The sequence below is a fragment of the Mirounga angustirostris genome, unplaced genomic scaffold (assembly GCF_029215605.1).
Source record: "Mirounga angustirostris isolate CCGP_5_RB_7025 unplaced genomic scaffold, mMirAng1.0.hap1 SCAF_5, whole genome shotgun sequence".
NCBI classification, from domain to species: Eukaryota; Metazoa; Chordata; class Mammalia; order Carnivora; family Phocidae; genus Mirounga; species Mirounga angustirostris.
Window position 1 is genome coordinate 134,516,471 of NW_026991713.1, and position 16,404 is coordinate 134,532,874.

The 16,404-nt window shown below is 36.0% G+C and overlaps 1 protein-coding gene across 12 annotated transcripts in view; it reads right to left on the reverse strand.

Moving 5' to 3' along the window:
* Nucleotides 1-16,404, reverse strand: part of TASOR2 (transcription activation suppressor family member 2) — a 72,508-nt gene that overhangs the window by 43,321 nt on the left and 12,783 nt on the right. For 4 of the 12 annotated variants that reach the window (XM_064592107.1, XM_064592108.1, XM_064592104.1 and 1 more), the window contains exons 2-4: nucleotides 2,604-2,749; nucleotides 2,222-2,317; nucleotides 1,080-1,152 (exon numbers count right to left, since the gene is read on the reverse strand). The exons of 1 other annotated variant lie outside the window; for it this stretch is intronic. In XM_064592107.1, the coding sequence (XP_064448177.1) occupies nucleotides 1,080-1,152; nucleotides 2,222-2,317; nucleotides 2,604-2,749 (315 nt within the window). Of the gene's footprint in view, nucleotides 1-1,079; nucleotides 1,153-1,910; nucleotides 2,014-2,221; nucleotides 2,318-2,603; nucleotides 2,750-6,370; nucleotides 7,244-16,404 lie in introns of those variants that run through there. 7 more of the 12 variants (XM_064592106.1, XM_064592105.1, XM_064592111.1 and 4 more) reach the window with 5 other exon arrangements.

Genomic DNA, 16,404 nt, shown 5'->3' on the forward strand with positions numbered 1-16,404 from the left:
GTAGCACTACTCTATGAATACACCCAAAAAAGCTGAACTGTACACTTGAAATGGGTGAATTAGAGGCTGTATAAATTTTATCTCGATAGAGCTGTAAAAAAGAAAAGGCCAGCAGGAAGCTAGCCATTCCTGATCTCCACAGTGGTAGCACCTGATAGTGCCAAATACCCATCCTCCTCTCCCTCCCCAGTTCTTCCTCCACTGGACTGCCCCCCAGACCCAGTCCCACAGCGATCCACAGTCCTGCTCTTTGTCATCTTTTCCTTCAATAATGCCCCATGTAACAGTATCTTTGGCTTCAACTAACACCTAGTCCTGCCACCTTGAGCCCCCATCTCCCGTTCTGATCCTTTTTTCCAGCTATTTGTTTTTTTTTACCATCAGGAGGGTATCTCCTGGTAACACCTAGAAAAACCTCACTATTTCTCAAATTTAATTCATGAAAGTAGTAGCATCCATTTACTGAGAGCTAAGTGCTTCACGTAGCCTCACATGATCCTCACAGCAGATCTAAAAGATAGTTTCATCTATTTCACAGATGAGGAACTTGAAGCTCAAGAAATTTAGTGCTAATCCACATTCTTAACCGTAAGATTACCTTTCTCTTTTAACTCCTCAGCTTCCCTACCAATCTCCTTTCCTTCTGTGTCTCTTCTCTATTAACAACATGACTGTAGTGTAAGTTTACAAGCTTGTATCTGAATATTTCCTTTCTCTTACTCCTCACATTCCACAGTTGCCAAGTCTGGCCAGTTCCATCTATTCTCTATTCCTACTGCCATTATGATAGTTTAGAAGACGTCCTCATTAGCCCTGGATGATCGCACTAATTTCTTGGTACTGAAAGCTAATTTCAGTATCTCTTCTAGTCCAACTTTTAAGAAAAAGTTCTGATCATGTAACTCCTATTGGAAAATCTTAAGTCTTAGACTCAAAGCTCATTTACATGTTTAAAGCACTGATTCTAAAGATTATTATTTATCACTAATGAAACTGGCTTTTAATGTAAGTATCTTATGAAATGAACTAAACCCCACTTCATCTTGTAAAAGAAGAGACTCTTTCTCTCACAGACTTACCTTTTGCTGGGTCACCGAGAGTGGTTATAGCACTGCTGCCCACACAGAGCCCGCGCTGACATACTAACTTTGCCTTTAAATAAAAGACAGTACTTTGCTTATCATGTCAGTCTTAGGAGAGGCAATGAAATAACACTATAATATATAAGCTTTCAAGTAAATATATAACCTGTATATGGTATGTATTTATGGCACAAAGCAAGCTTGTGTAAGGCAATTGTGTTTGGTTAATAGTTCATGAAATTTTATCATTTCTGTTAACAAAAATGTCATCAGCAAAACCAAATTAAACAAGCTACCAGATTAAGTCCTCTCTTTAAGATTTTGATTATAGCTTTGGAATCACTAAATTTGAAAATGTCTTATCCTCTAATGCCTCTTTTAGTATGAATCCATAGTGTATCTTATTTGTAAGTAGATGATTAAGTAAATAAATGAACTCTTCTGGTATTACTATATAATCCTTATGTTATATGCTAATGTTAAGTATTCTTTAAGCAAGCCTACCCTTGTTCTTTAAAAATCACGAACCCAATCAAAATATGAAATTATTTTAAGTTGAATTCTAAATCTCTGGTATTGTTAAAACTTTATCTAGGAAGCCACATACATCTTTGGGGACACGCTCCACACAGTAGCTTCCTTCTCCCACGATTTGGGTATGAGCAACAATATGGAATCTCCATCTTTAAACACTGGCATGAAATAATTTCAAGTAACTCAACTGCTGAAAGTGTTCACCTTATGCCCAAAACCATGTAACTGAAACTTGAAAAACCTCCACAAGAAACAAAGTATCTATGTGAAGAATGATCCAGAATGAAGACATACCCATTCACTCCATTAGAAGGCATTACTGATACTTAGGAAACCCGTATTAATCCAATTCTCATCCTGAGCTGACAAATGTATTTACGATGAAACCGAAGAGGGCCTGTGAAAAGGTACAGGAATCCAACCTCTTTCAGGACTAGCTGTCATGATCATTCCCACTGCCACCAGACTCAGCAACAAAAAAGACTGGAGAACTGGTAATTTTACAAATCTTAGAGAAGTGAAATACCAATATTTAAGTTTAATGATATCATTAATTTTGTACATTAATGTCACAAAACTAATGTTCTACAACCTAATTCCCTTACCTGATTTTCAGTTTCAAACAGAAGAAACCCATAAGTCTCTTGAAGTTCTTCCTGAGTATAATTACTTGATTTTTTTTCTTGGTAAAAAGTTTTGTACTGTATAAAAGAGAGAATAATCAAATGCTATAAACATATTATTTTGCCTTGCAAATTAATTTTTAAAAATGCATCATCTGAATTCCTCCTGTTAAAGGACTAACAAAATTTATTATTTTTCTATTCCCTAGAATATATTCTTATTACCTTCCAAGGATTTCTTATCTCATCTGAAACTGACAGCTGAGAAGAACTAGATAGGCTTTTATACCAAAAATGATGGGTCTATTTCTTTAAAACTAAAATAAAACTAACACACAGACACAGTGTGTACCAAGCACCTCACCTCATTTAAGAAAATGTCATTTTTCACCAAAGTCACTTGACTGTACTGAAAACCATGCCCAGATGCAGAGTCCAAGTAAGAAGTATGAAGAATTGAAACTGCCCTCTGGAAGAGAGCGTCTGAACTCAAGGACACTGTATCAAAAACTGTAAAACACAAACAAAAATAATGCAACTGTTTAAGATAGCCAAAAGATGGGGTTAAAAGCGGCATACTAAATATCACTGAATACTTCACCTATTTCCTTCCTGTAAAACTCAGACACTTACATTGTATTTTGGCTCCATAGCTGTACTATCTTAAAAGACCTCTCATTTGAAGAACATAATCTACACGGAGGTGAGTTATTGAAGGTGAATTACTTTCAATACAAGAGTAAAATCAACCCTGCCAGACTCCTTGGGCCTTTTGGTCGAAAGCTGTGTGTTGTAACTACAGTTGGGACAAGCAGATCACATGTGGTATCATCAAGGTGGTGGTCAGCAATCACTGAGACCAATGTTTCTCATCCTCAAGTTTTTTTAAACTTATGCTACATTTTGATAAACTTCACCCTTCCTGTCTTCTCATCAAATCCCCCCAAGTAAGCCCATTAGGTTCCTTTTAAGGGGCCTACTATTGCACACTCAACAAACACATTAGAAATTGTTCTATCTTTGGGGTTTCCTCATGGCCTAGACATGTCTGTTGAACTTTACTTCTTACGGGTTATATTATGAAATCATTATTTTTTTCATTTCACAAAAATAAAACTTTATTACTTTTAGAAAGTGTTTTTTCAAACCCCACCCATGTGCTGGCCCAGAAATTCTGACATGACCTTCCCAAGAGAGGCAGGTTTCCTAATTGAGAATTACTGACTTGACCCAATAATTCTCTTGATTGAGGCTTTGTGCCTTTTGTTTTACAAGTTTTTACTTCAGCAAGAATTGATCCTAACAAAGTCTCGTAACATTTAACTATGATTTGGTTACTCCCTTATATTTGTATCTTCTCTACGTTCTTTAACAAGGTCAAGGCAGGGAGGTAACAAACTACTTATAAATAATAGAGAATGGAATAACATACAGAGCACTGGAAGTTTGGGTGATATAGTATAAATAAATACATTAATATGGCTTCCCGCTTTTACCAGAACTCTCTGCCAATTACATTAAAGTTCAAAAGCTAAAGGAAAGACAAGCATTTTAATTAAAATTAATTTATGAACAACAGTAAAAAACTAAACTATCATAGAAATGAAAACAAACATTTCAGTAAAGTTAATTTGGACTAAACTGTCCTAACACTTCCAATTATCCATTAAAAATGCTTTACGTCTGCCTTCGGCTCAGGTCATGATCCCGGGGTCCTGGGATCGAGCCCTGCATCAGGCTCCTTGCTCAAGTGGGGAGCCTGCTTCTCCCTCTCCCTCTGCCATTCTCTCCACTTGTGCTCTCTGGCTCTGTCTGTCAAATAAATAAATAAAATCTTAAAAAAAAAAATGCTTTACTAAACTTCCTAGTATCAAAAGTCAAAGACTTAAGTAGCAAGGAAGGAAAGAAAAGAGGATGAAACATTTAAGAATATCCTGAAGTTCCTACATCTGATCCATATCAGTTGCTTTACTTTTTCTCAGTTTCACTTTTTCCTTCAATATCAGTATATGAATGCTATAAAAAATATGGATATTCTAAAGAAGTTCAAAGAGCAAAACAACAGGGATGATAGTTAAAATGATGGCTTTCTTGAGCTACATTACTTTCTTTAGCTACATTAGCTCAAAACAAACTGGGAAGCCTAAGCATCTGTGACTCTGTCTTACAAATAAGCTGCACTGCTAGGCCAAATGCAAGTCAGATTCCTCTAAAAATCCTAATATGGGAAACCTTGTATTTAATATTTGTAAAAAGGCAAAATAATATTTAAAAATCTAAGAAAACTCTAGGGGTGCCTGGGGTGGCTGAGTCGTTAAGTGTCTGCCTTCGGCTCGGGTCATGATCCCAGGGTCCTGGGATCGAGCCTCACATCGGGCTCCCTGCTCAGTGGTAAGTCTGCTTCTCCCTCTCCCACTCCCCCTGCTTGTGTTCCCTCTCTCACTGTCTCTCTCTCTGTTAAATAATAAATAAATTCTTTAAAAATCTAAGTAAAGTCTAAAGTTCAATATTTGAGAAATAGGTTGCTTACAGTGAAAGAAATAAAAGTTGTCAGAGCTTTGGAAATGAACATTCTATGGTTATGAACTCTTAAATTCCACAAGATGTTAATATGAAGACACAGGCTTTTAACTTTTAAAAGCACCAAATACTACATATATCCACATTTTTGAGGGTCAATGCACAACAATAAACGAAAAACTGTGAAAAAATAGTGCAAGCTAAAAGCAAACAAAAATGGCCTAACACAGTGTTTACCAAATACATGTGGTCAGAGAACACTTTATTTACCAATGTGAGGAATACTGTTCTCAATAAAGCTATGAATAGATATAATGGTTTAAAATAAACAGTAGGATATGATTTTGTGCTAACATATTTTTATTCCTAAAACTATTTATAGTTAAAAATGCTTCCCCTTTAGGTCAGCATTCTCCAAAAAGCAATACATTTATATAAGTAACCATTTTACAGTTAGCAGAAGGTAAAGCATGTCCAAAGCTAAACAGTTAGAAATCCACAGTAAATCTTGAATCTTTCATGATTTCATAATAAAGTGATGTCAATTATACTCAAGAAAGCACAAGTTTCCTGCTGTATAACAAAGGAGATAGATGAACATTTTATCAAGAAATTATTTGACATTATCTCTTCTTACACAATGTACTCTCATTTAAGAGTCAAACTAGTGTACAAAACAGTATGAGCACTAAATAAATGGATGGCTGCATTTTTGCTGAGTAATACACGTGCTTCACTTAAACATTCAAGGTTATCAGAATATTAAGAGAATGAAGAGAATTTCTCTACAGAGAAATACTAAAATAACTTAAAAAGTACCTGTCTGTAAAGTGAAAAAGTATCCCTTAGGGCTTAAGTGACCAACAGAGAGCAAGTAGGGAAAATTCAAGTTCAATCACAATAATTTTAGAAACTGAGTTAATATTCTTTCCTATAGCACCTAGCTTTGGGCATATTTCCCTGCTATTTATGGATTCAGTCTTAAAAGTTAAGTCAAGCTTGACATAAGCTGGATTCTGTTCAAAGTGCCCTGAGATAATGTCTCCATTTCTCAAAATCTATCAGCAATACGGAGTGTCTGCTTTTGGACACTTGTTTCTCTTTTTAACTTCTAATAAATAAGAGGAATTAGAAAATTATAAACTGATCTCTGATGCTCTGGCACACATATCTGTTTTCCATTCTCTAAGCATGTGGTCTGAAAGCAAAGAATGAAATTTAGAACTAATGCCAACAACTTAAGTGTCACAGTAATTCTAACATAAATTAGCCACTTCTACATCTCCCCGGGACTTTCGTGACCACTTCTCTTGTTTGTGCAATATACAATAGCACTCATCAAAGACAGAAGCACTCAGAACCCAACAGTATCCACCATTAAAGGCCCTTATTAGTATTTCCTACAGAAGGACTGCAACCTACCTCCGTTAACACTGTGGATGCCTACATATTTGACCTAGGCTAAGTAGGCCCTTTAATAGTTGTTCAAGAGCCCATTCCTTCATCATCTAATCCTAAAATGTATTACCTTTATCTTTAAGACATTAAGGGATTGCCAGTTCAAGATAAATACAACTTTTTTGGATCTAACGAAAACTTAAATGTGCATACCTAATAACCATTCCATTTCTGGGAATCTATTCCTCAGAAATACTAGCACGAGTGCACACGAGATATGTACAAGGCTACTCCACGCACCGACATCTATAACAGCAAAAACACTGGGGATAAACTAAATTGCCATCAATAAGGAAACACCTTACAACTACTACATAAAAACCAAGTAAATCTGTATATACTGACATATAAAGATATCTATTACTGAGTAAATAACATGCATTATATAATGCCATTTTGATTAAAAAAATACATAAAAAATTATGTGTTTGAAAGTTTACAGAAAAAGATCTAGAAAGATGGGAAACCAAATTGTTAATGGTGTCTAAACCAATGGTTATCGAAGTGGAAGTGGATACAGGTGAACTTAAACTTTTTAGCTTATATATATTATTACAACTTAGGTTTTTTTCTTACGTAAGCATGTACTACTTCTAGTATTTAAAATATCTCAATTCAAAATCAAGTAAAATGAATCATAATTTCAAAGAAGTACAAATAGAGAAATGTGACAATTTCCCTTGAACCTTTTCTGATGCAATTCGAAAATTTAATCATCTATTAATTTTGGATTAATGATTATTTTGGATTAATGAAATTTGTAGTCACTGGAAATTGTAAATATTTTTTAAAAAGTCCTTTCATTTAACATGATACAAATTAAAAATTTTCAATTGTACTGTTCTACTTGGATTCATTAGTAATAACTCATAGCATTTAGTTTAATACCCACTCTTTTCTGATATGAACCCTGGCTTGGTCTTCTCTAAGAGAGAATGTAGCTGGGAGGGTGGTCTTAATTCATTTTCACCAAGTATACCCCCAGAATTCTTGACATAGTCCTGTTCTCTGTTAATGTCATAAATGCTAAAATGAGAAAAGAAAAAATTAAATCATAAAGTGAATAGTTCTATTTACGGCAAACCTACCATATAAACAAATGTCTACTGAACATCTAATTTACATTAGGTACAATTCTGTAATGTTATCTCCTTTGACAAGTCTCCAGAGCTAAGGCTAAATTGGCTAAGCAGTAAAACATAAAATGAAATGCTTTTCCTTCAATATTTAAGTTCTAAAGAAAATCTGTTCACAGAAATAAGTTATGCTTATAGGAATCAATTTTGCCTCAAGATAAAAAGTAGAGGTTATAGAACCACATTTATGTTCTACTGGTTGAAAATAAAATAGAACACAAATAAAATCTTTCCCCACCCCCAAATTAGTATATGACCCAACCATTCTTGTTTTTTTTGTTTCCAAGATTTATTTATTTTAGAGAAAGAGATGGGGGGAGGGGCAGAGTGAGAGGGAGAGTCTCCAGCAGACTCCCCGCTGAGCCTGACGTGAGGCTCAATCCCACAACTCTGAGATAACAACCCAAGCCGAAGGAAGGAGTCAGAGGTTCAACTGATTGAGCCACAGGTGCCCCGATTCATCCACTCTTAAAAAAAAAAAAAACTATTAGTGATGCCTATTACATATACAGTACCATGCTATAACCTGGATTCATCAAGACAAATGAGAAACCATCTTTACAATAAAAGCTTAGACTAGAAAAGGAAGACAAACCTATACGGAAACCAGTACTATAAATGTGTGGGAGAATCTAGAACACGATGCAGTGGATGCATAATAGGGATTTCCTTAAGACAGGGAAATGTCAAGAAGTTTTAGAGGCATTCATACTTGAAATCTGAGTAGGTATTCAAATAATAAAGGAGCCAAAAAACGAGCTAGTCTGCATGTTTTCTAGGCAATAGAAACAGTAGGAGCAGAGGTAGAAGCATTAAACATATAAGGAACCACAAGCAGTTTCTTTGAAGAATTCAATATGCTTCACACAAATATTAGCATGTCTAGTTTTATAATAGTACACCTTTTTTCAAAAAGGATTTGAGGCAGAACTCTATGGATATCTTCAAAATTCTGTAGAAAAAGTAGCAATATTGGTAACATTCATTCATTAAGGAAACAGGTTATGTCAAGAGGGGAAAATTAAATGAGTCTTCTATATTACTATCTCAGTATTTACTTTTTAGAAAGATCTATTTGTTTGCTTTGATTCACTTTTCTCATGTTATCTTTGGTTTTGTTTTATACAGTAAAAATCATGGTAAAATAAACACATAACATTTCACATCTAATCTTTATGTCCTTTGCCATGGTACCTAGTCTCCCATGCGCCTCGCAATTTACGGTTTCTGAAATGGTTTAATCTTTTTCTTCCTTTTCTTTCTGTTCTGCTAGTGCCCATTTCACATCCACCTGTGGTCTGGCTATCTCTTCCTCAAATTCTTATAATTCTGCTTTGTGGTCTTCATAACTTCTGTGCTTCATTTATTTTTATTTTTTAACACTTTGAGATATAATTCACATAGCATACAATTCACCCATTTAAAGTGTACAATTCAATGGTTTTAGTTTATTCAGACCTGTGCAACCATCACTACTATCAATTTTAGACCATTTCATCACTCCAAAAAGAAACCCTGTACCCCTTAGCCACCATCCTCATCTTCCACTGTTCCCCATTCCCAGGCCTAGGCAACCACTAACTTACTTTCTGTCTGTATAGATTTGTCTATACTGGACCATTTTATGTAAATGGAATCATACAAGTGGTCCTTTGTGACTGGCTTCTTTCACGCAGCATCATGTTTTCAAGGTTCATCCATATGGTAGCGTGTTTACTTCACTCACATTTCATTTCATTGGCTCATTTAGGGCCAAATGATATTTTACAGATATACCACATTTTCTTTTATCCAATCATCAACTGATGGACATCTGGGCTCTTTCAACTTTTTGGCTATTATGTATAATAATGCTATGAATGTTCATGTACAAGTTTCTGTGTGGACATTTTTTCATTTCTCCTGAATATATACCTAAGAGAACAGCTGGATCATATGATAAATCTATGTTTAACCATTTGGAGAACCGCCATTCTGTTTTCCAAAGTGACTGCACCATTTTACATTCTCATTAGCAGTGCGTGCAAAGTTCTACTTTCTCCACATCATTGCTGACACTTGTTATTATCTTTCTGATTACAGCCATCCTAGTAGGTATGGAAACGATATATTAGTTTATTTGTAAGTTTATGTTGGAATTTTAGGTTACACTTTTCACCTACTTCAAGAGGTCCACATGCTTTTTCATAAAGGGCCAGACAGTAAATATTTTAGGATTGTGAGCCATACAGTCTCTGTCACAAAGACTCAATTCTGCTGGTGAAGCATAAAAGCAGCCACAGACAATGTGTAAATGAATGGAAATGACTATGTTCTAATAAAACTTTATTTAGAAAAACAGGCAAGACTACAGGCAGTAGCTTGCCCACCCCTGATCTACACTGTACCAGTATTTTGGGCTTTTCTTAACATCTGTAGAAAACTGTGGTGCATATCCCTCCACCTTAGCCTTTTCTTACACATTTATATTAGTTAACTACTGCTTAGTAACAAACCATCTCAAAATTCAGTAGCTTATAACCACAATCATTTACTACTGCTCACATTTCTACAATGTTGGCTGAATTAGGCTTAACTCAGCTGGGGCAGCCCTGACCCATGTGTCTCCCATCTTCCTTCAACCAATGAGTTAGGGAGGCATGTTTTTTCTCATGGAAATGGCAGAGGTGCAGAGAACAAATGGAGAATACCCAAGTCCTCTTAAGGTTTACTAGGCCTGAAACTGACATACTGTCATTTCTACCTGATGTTATTGCCCAAAGCAAGTCATATGGTCAAACTCAAAGTCAAGGGGGAGGGAAAAATACCCTGTCTCTTTAGTGGGAAGAATGCAGTCAAGGAAGGAGGGAATAAAGCCCTGGGGTTCATAACGCAATTGATGGTGGTGATGGTTGTAAACCTTATGAATATACTAAAAACCAATAAATTCTATCTCAGTGTTAAAAATATTATGTTAAAAAAAACAACAACAAAGAAATGCAATCTACCACAGTATCACTGTAAGGATGCTGTGCATATTCTTTTTGTTTTTCATACTTGAAGAACAAGATGAATTATCCTGAACCAGCAGAAGGGTATAGGGAGGGATCAGAGAAGTTTTCTGTTCCTGCATCCAAGGATTTTTGAAAAAATAATATGGTGCCTTTGTTGCCAAACCTCTTGTAACCTGCAAGTGTAATCTGGTTCAGGAGGGCCTATACTTCCAGCTCTGTTTTCCTCTTCAAGACTACTATTTACTAAGAGCCACATTCCTTGCTTTCCAAGGTCATACACTCACTTCTAGTGGTATTTTGTTAGCACATTCTAAGATCTCTGGGCCACCCAGGCACTTTCCAATTCCTCCCTGCTTTCCTTAATGGACATGGTATGGCTGTTCAGTCTTAGCCTGGTATGCAGCAATTCTCTCTTAGGACGGGACTGCTTCTGGACTAAACAGCTGCTGGTGATTTCTCAGCTACGCCCCCCGCTGCACAACTCTGCCTTTTCTCACAGAACTGTTGGGGCTTCCCAACAATACTTACATATAATTTCAAGTTGACAGGGTTTCTTTTACTCCTATACTTGTTCAAAGTGTAGTTTGAGAATTGCACCTTCACCCCCCATTCTTCTTTCTAGAAGTAGAATGATTAAGAACTAATCTGGTTTTTGGTTTTGTTCTCCTGTTTTCTTCTTCAGGACACCACACAGAAGACCCGTTCAACCAAAAGCTCACCTCTTCCAGTTCTGGGACTTAGATGATGGTTTCCTTCCACTGTATAAGACAAAAGACCTCCTTGACTGGTTCTCCATTTTTTCTTATTTACTCACTCTTATTTTCTAATTCTTGTGGCTGTTTTATTTGGGGGGAGAATTCTTCAGCTTTATTATCCAATCCTTATATAATTTTTTCTGCTCTCACAGAGACCTTTTCTGTTTTCTGAACAATTTCTCTTTTTTAAAAAATAGAACCTCTTCTTTCATGGATGTCATTTCTTTTCTCTCTAAAGGTACCATAGTTTTATTTGGTTCAAGTTTCTTCTGTTACATGCAGTAAATCTGTTTCTACCAAGCTCCTTTTATTTCCTGCGTTTATTCCTGTTTGGTTGTTTTTTTTGTTTTTTGTTTTTGTTTTTTAATTTTATTTATTTGAGAGAGAGAGAGTAAGCACCAGCAGGGGGAGGGGCAGAAGGAGAAGCAAACTCTCCACTGAGCAGGGAGCCCGACTCGGAGCTCAATCCCAGGGCCCGGGGATCATGACCTGAGCCAAAGGCAGAGGCTTAACTGACTGAGCCACCCAGGCCACCTCCTGTTTGGTTTATGTTAGAGACTTCCACCAAATGGCTGGTGATCCTTGGCTCTCCATTTAGGTTTACATGTGAGACACTTAGAGCTGACTGAAAGTCTGGTGCATAAACAGTGTCTCTTGACCAGCAGCTCACTCACTCTCTCTTTCTCTCTCTCACGTGATCTGATGGTGATGCAGCTGTTCAATCAGGCGAACTCCCAAAGTCTGTATCTGTTAAATACTTTACCATAGGTTGATATTTCCCCAGAAAAGAATCCTTTAATATCTTGTTTAGGGGGAGCATAAGCTTGACCATTAGTTCTGAGAGTCACACAGAAAGACGGCTCTGGCTTCACTGTTCAGTATGTTGACTTCCACTTAATTCTCTGAGGTGTTTGCTCCACCTCAGCTGTCCGAGCCTGCTCCTGAGTATAATCATCTCCTGCAGGTAAATTTCAGTGCTCTGTCTGAGGAGAAGATAGCTAGGCAGTTGTCTAGGTGCAAGGAGCAGGGAAGGAAATCCAGAGCATCAAAACCACAAAAATCATCACTGAATCATTCTACTTCTACTCCACCCTATAATCTTGCTTTGAGAAGTACTTGTAACTTCCAAACCCTGAGCTGCTGCCAGATTGACTGGTGGGAATCAGCTTGCTTCTTGGCGGCTTACTGCTCTTCAGCCTTCAGCATCCCCTAATCCATAAAGTCATTATCACTTGACCATCTTCTTTCTAGTTTTCCAAACGTGATTTCCCCTGGTTCTACTGTTCCATTCTTTTTGCCAATTTTTATCTTTATTCTTTTACTACCACCTCAGTGGGACTTCCAGAGGGTGTATACAATGGGACATGTTAAACTAGAAGTGTCTACTTAAACTAAGTCTTAATTTCTTCATTTAAAAAATGTGGACTACACCCTTTAACTCTGGTAGCTATGATTACCAGTATTTTTTATTTTAACTTCTATAATTATGAAGACTTTATTTTATTCACCACAGACCTAAGTGCATATCAAAGCTTCAATAAATATTTCATTTAAAAAGAATTACCTTTTAGTGCATATGTACTCAATAAGCATGTCCTCAAATACAGAAAAAGTACAATCGCAAGTAGAACTTCAATGATATTTCTCTCAAAGCACTCTGTTCCTTTCTTTGAGAGTAACTGTTATGACTTATAACTACATATTCATAATTACTTCATTAATGGCTAATTCCCTAATAAACCAAACCCTATGAGGGCAGAAACCACTTCTGTTTTGTTTACCTCTGATTACTCAGCATCCAGCCCAATGCCTGGCATACAGTAAACATGTATTTGGTAACTAAATGAAAGAGTAAATAATATTTATGCTATTTAATCTGTTCCAAAACTCAGTAAAAGGAATAAAGCTTCCCAACTTTTTAATAAAGCAGCCAAATGCAGTACCAAAATCTGACAAAACATGAAAAAGGAAATTAAAGACTCATCTCTAGTATGAATATTGATACTAAAATCCTGAACTATATGCACTGGCAAAGAGAATCTATTAGGATATTATAATACAAGATCAATTCAGATTCATTACAGTATTGTTAAGAATTGGTTCAATAAATAGGAAATTCATAAATTTAACTAACTACTTTAACAGGTGAAAGTAAAACAATCACAGAGGGGCCGCTGGTTGTGGGTAAGGTAGGAAAGCCAAATGTCAGACTGTCAAAACAAGTTACTATATACCTGTTTATATTATGATGCCTTATAATTTGTAAATTTTTGTTGCTGCAGAGTATTTTTAAAATTTATGCATTATTTTTGCCATACTTAATCTAAAAAACAAATTAAGATGCCCCCAAATAAAAGCTGTTTAATAACATCGAAAAATATCCTACCACACCAAAAGAAAGCCGGGGTAGCCATACTTATATCAGACAAACTAGATTTTAAATCTAAGACTGTAAGAAGAGATGAAGAAGGGCATTATATCATAATTAAGGGGTCTATCCATCAAGAGATGTAACAATTGTAAGTATTTATGCCCCCCAACTTGGGGGCACCCAAATATATCAATCAATAACAAACATAAAGAAACTCATTGATAATAATACAGTAATAGTGGGGGACTTTAACACCCCATTTACAGTAATGGACAGATCATCTAAGCAGAAAATCAAAAAGGAAACAAGAGCTTTGAAACACACTGGGCCAGATGGACTTAATAGATATATTCAGAACATTTCATCCTAAAGCAGGAGAATACACATTCTTCTCAAGTGCACAAGGAACTTTCTCCAGAACAGATCACATACTAGGTCACAAATCAGCCCTCAACAAGCACAAAAAGACTGAGATCATACCATGTATATTTTCAGACCACAACTTGAAGTCATCCACAAGAAAAAATTTGGAAAGACCACAGATACATGGAGGTTAAAGAACATCCTACTAAAGAATGAATGGGTTAACCAGGAAATTAAAGAAAAATTAAAAAATACATGGAAGCAAATGAAAATGAAAAGATGACAGTCCAAAACCTTTGAGATGCAGCAAAGGCAGTCCCTAAGAAGGAAATTTATTGCAATACAGGCCTCCTTCAAGAACCAAGAAAAGTCTCAAGTACACAACCTAATCTTACACCTTAAGAAGCGAGAAAAAGAAGAATAAAGCCTAAAGCCAGCAGAAGAAGGGAAATAATAAAGATTAGAGCAGAAATAAATAATACAGAAACAACAGCAACAAAAATAGAACAGATCAACAAAACTAAGAACTGGTTCTTTTAAAGAATTAATAAAATTGATAACCCCCTAGCCAGACTTACCAAAAAGATAAGGACCCAATTAAATAAATTCACAAATGAGAGTTCACAACCAACACCACAGAAATACAACTATAAGAGAGTATTATGAAAAATTATATGCCAACAAACAGGGCGATCTGGAAGAAATGGACAAAGTCCTAGAAATATACAAACTACCAAAACGGACACAGGAAGAAAAAGAAAATTTGAACAGACCCATAACCAGCAAAGAAACTGAATAATCAAAAATATCCCAATAAACAGAAGTCCAGGGACACATGGCTTCCTGGGGGAATTTTACCAGACATTTAAAGAAGATTTAATACCTCTTCTTCTCAAACTGTTCTAAAAAATAGAAATGGAAGGAAAATTTCTAAACTCATTCTGCAAGGCTAGTAGCATTACCTTGATTCTAAAACCAGACAAATACCCCATTAAAAAGGAAAATTACAGTCCAGTGTCCCTGATGAACATGGATTCTCAACAAGATACTACCAAATCAAATCCAACAGTACATTAAAAGAATTATTTACCATGATCAAGTGGGATTTATTTCTGGGTTGCAGGGGCAGTTCAATAGTCTCAAATCAATCAACGTGATACACCACGTTAATAAAAGAAAGGATAAGAACCCTATGATCCTCTCAATATATGCAGAAAAAGTATTTGACAAAATACAGCATCCATTCTTGATAAAAACCCTCAACAAAGTATAGGTATAGATGGAACATACCTCAACATCATAAAAGCCATATACAAAAGACCCACAGCTAATATCTTCCTCAATGGGAAAAAACACCTTTTCCTCTACAGTCAGGAACAAGACAGGTATGTCCACTCTCACCTTTACCATTTAACATAATACTGGAAGTCTTAGTCTCAGCAATCAGATAACAAAAAGAAATAAAAGGCATCCAAATCAGCAAAAAAGGGGTCAAACTTTCACTATCTGCAGACAACATGATACTCTATGTAGAAAACCCAAAAGACTCCACCAAAAAAATTGTTAGAATACATGAATTAAGCAAAGTCCAGGATATAAAATCAATGTACAGAAATCTGTTGCATTTCTATACACCAATAATAAAGCAGCAGAGAAAGAAATAAAGGAATCGATCCCATTGACAACTGCACCAAAACCAATAAGATACCTAAGAATAAACCTAACCAAAGAGGCAAAAGACCTGTACTCTGAAAACTATAGAACATTTATGAAAAAAACTGAAGAGGACACAAAGAAATGGGAAAAAATTCCACGCTCATGGATTGGAAAAATAAAGACTGTTAAAATGTCCATACCACCCAAAGCAATCTACACATTTAATGCAATCCCATCAAAATAACAATAGCATTTTTCAGAGATAGAACAACCAACCCTAAAATTTGTATGGAACCACAAAAGACCCAGAAGAGCCAAAGTAATCCTGAAAAAGAAAAGCAAAGCTGGAGGCATCATGATTCTGGACTTTAAGCTACATTACAAAGCTGCAGTCATCAAGACAGCATGGTACTGGCACAAAAACAGACACACAGATCAATGGAACAGAATAAAGAACCCAGAAATGGACCCACAACCATATGGTCAACTGATCCTTGACAAAGCAGGATGAATATCTAATGGGAAAAAGATGGTCTCTTCAACAAATGGTTTTGGGAAAACTGGACAGCCATATACAGAAGAATGAAACTGGACCAATTTCTTACACCATACACAAAAAGAAATTCAAAAGGGATTAAAGGCCTAAATGTGAGACAGGAAACCATCAAAATCCTAGAGGAGAACACAGACGACAACCTTTTTGATCTTGGCTGGAGCAACTTCTTACTAGACATGTCACTGGAGGCAAGGGAAACAAAGCAAAAATAAACTATTGGGACTTCATCAAAATAAAAAGCTTCTGCACAGCAAAGGAAACAATCAACAAAACTAAAAGGTGGCCTACAGAATAGGAAAAGATATTTGTAAATGACATATCTGATAAAGGGTTAGTATCCAAAATCTATAAAGAACT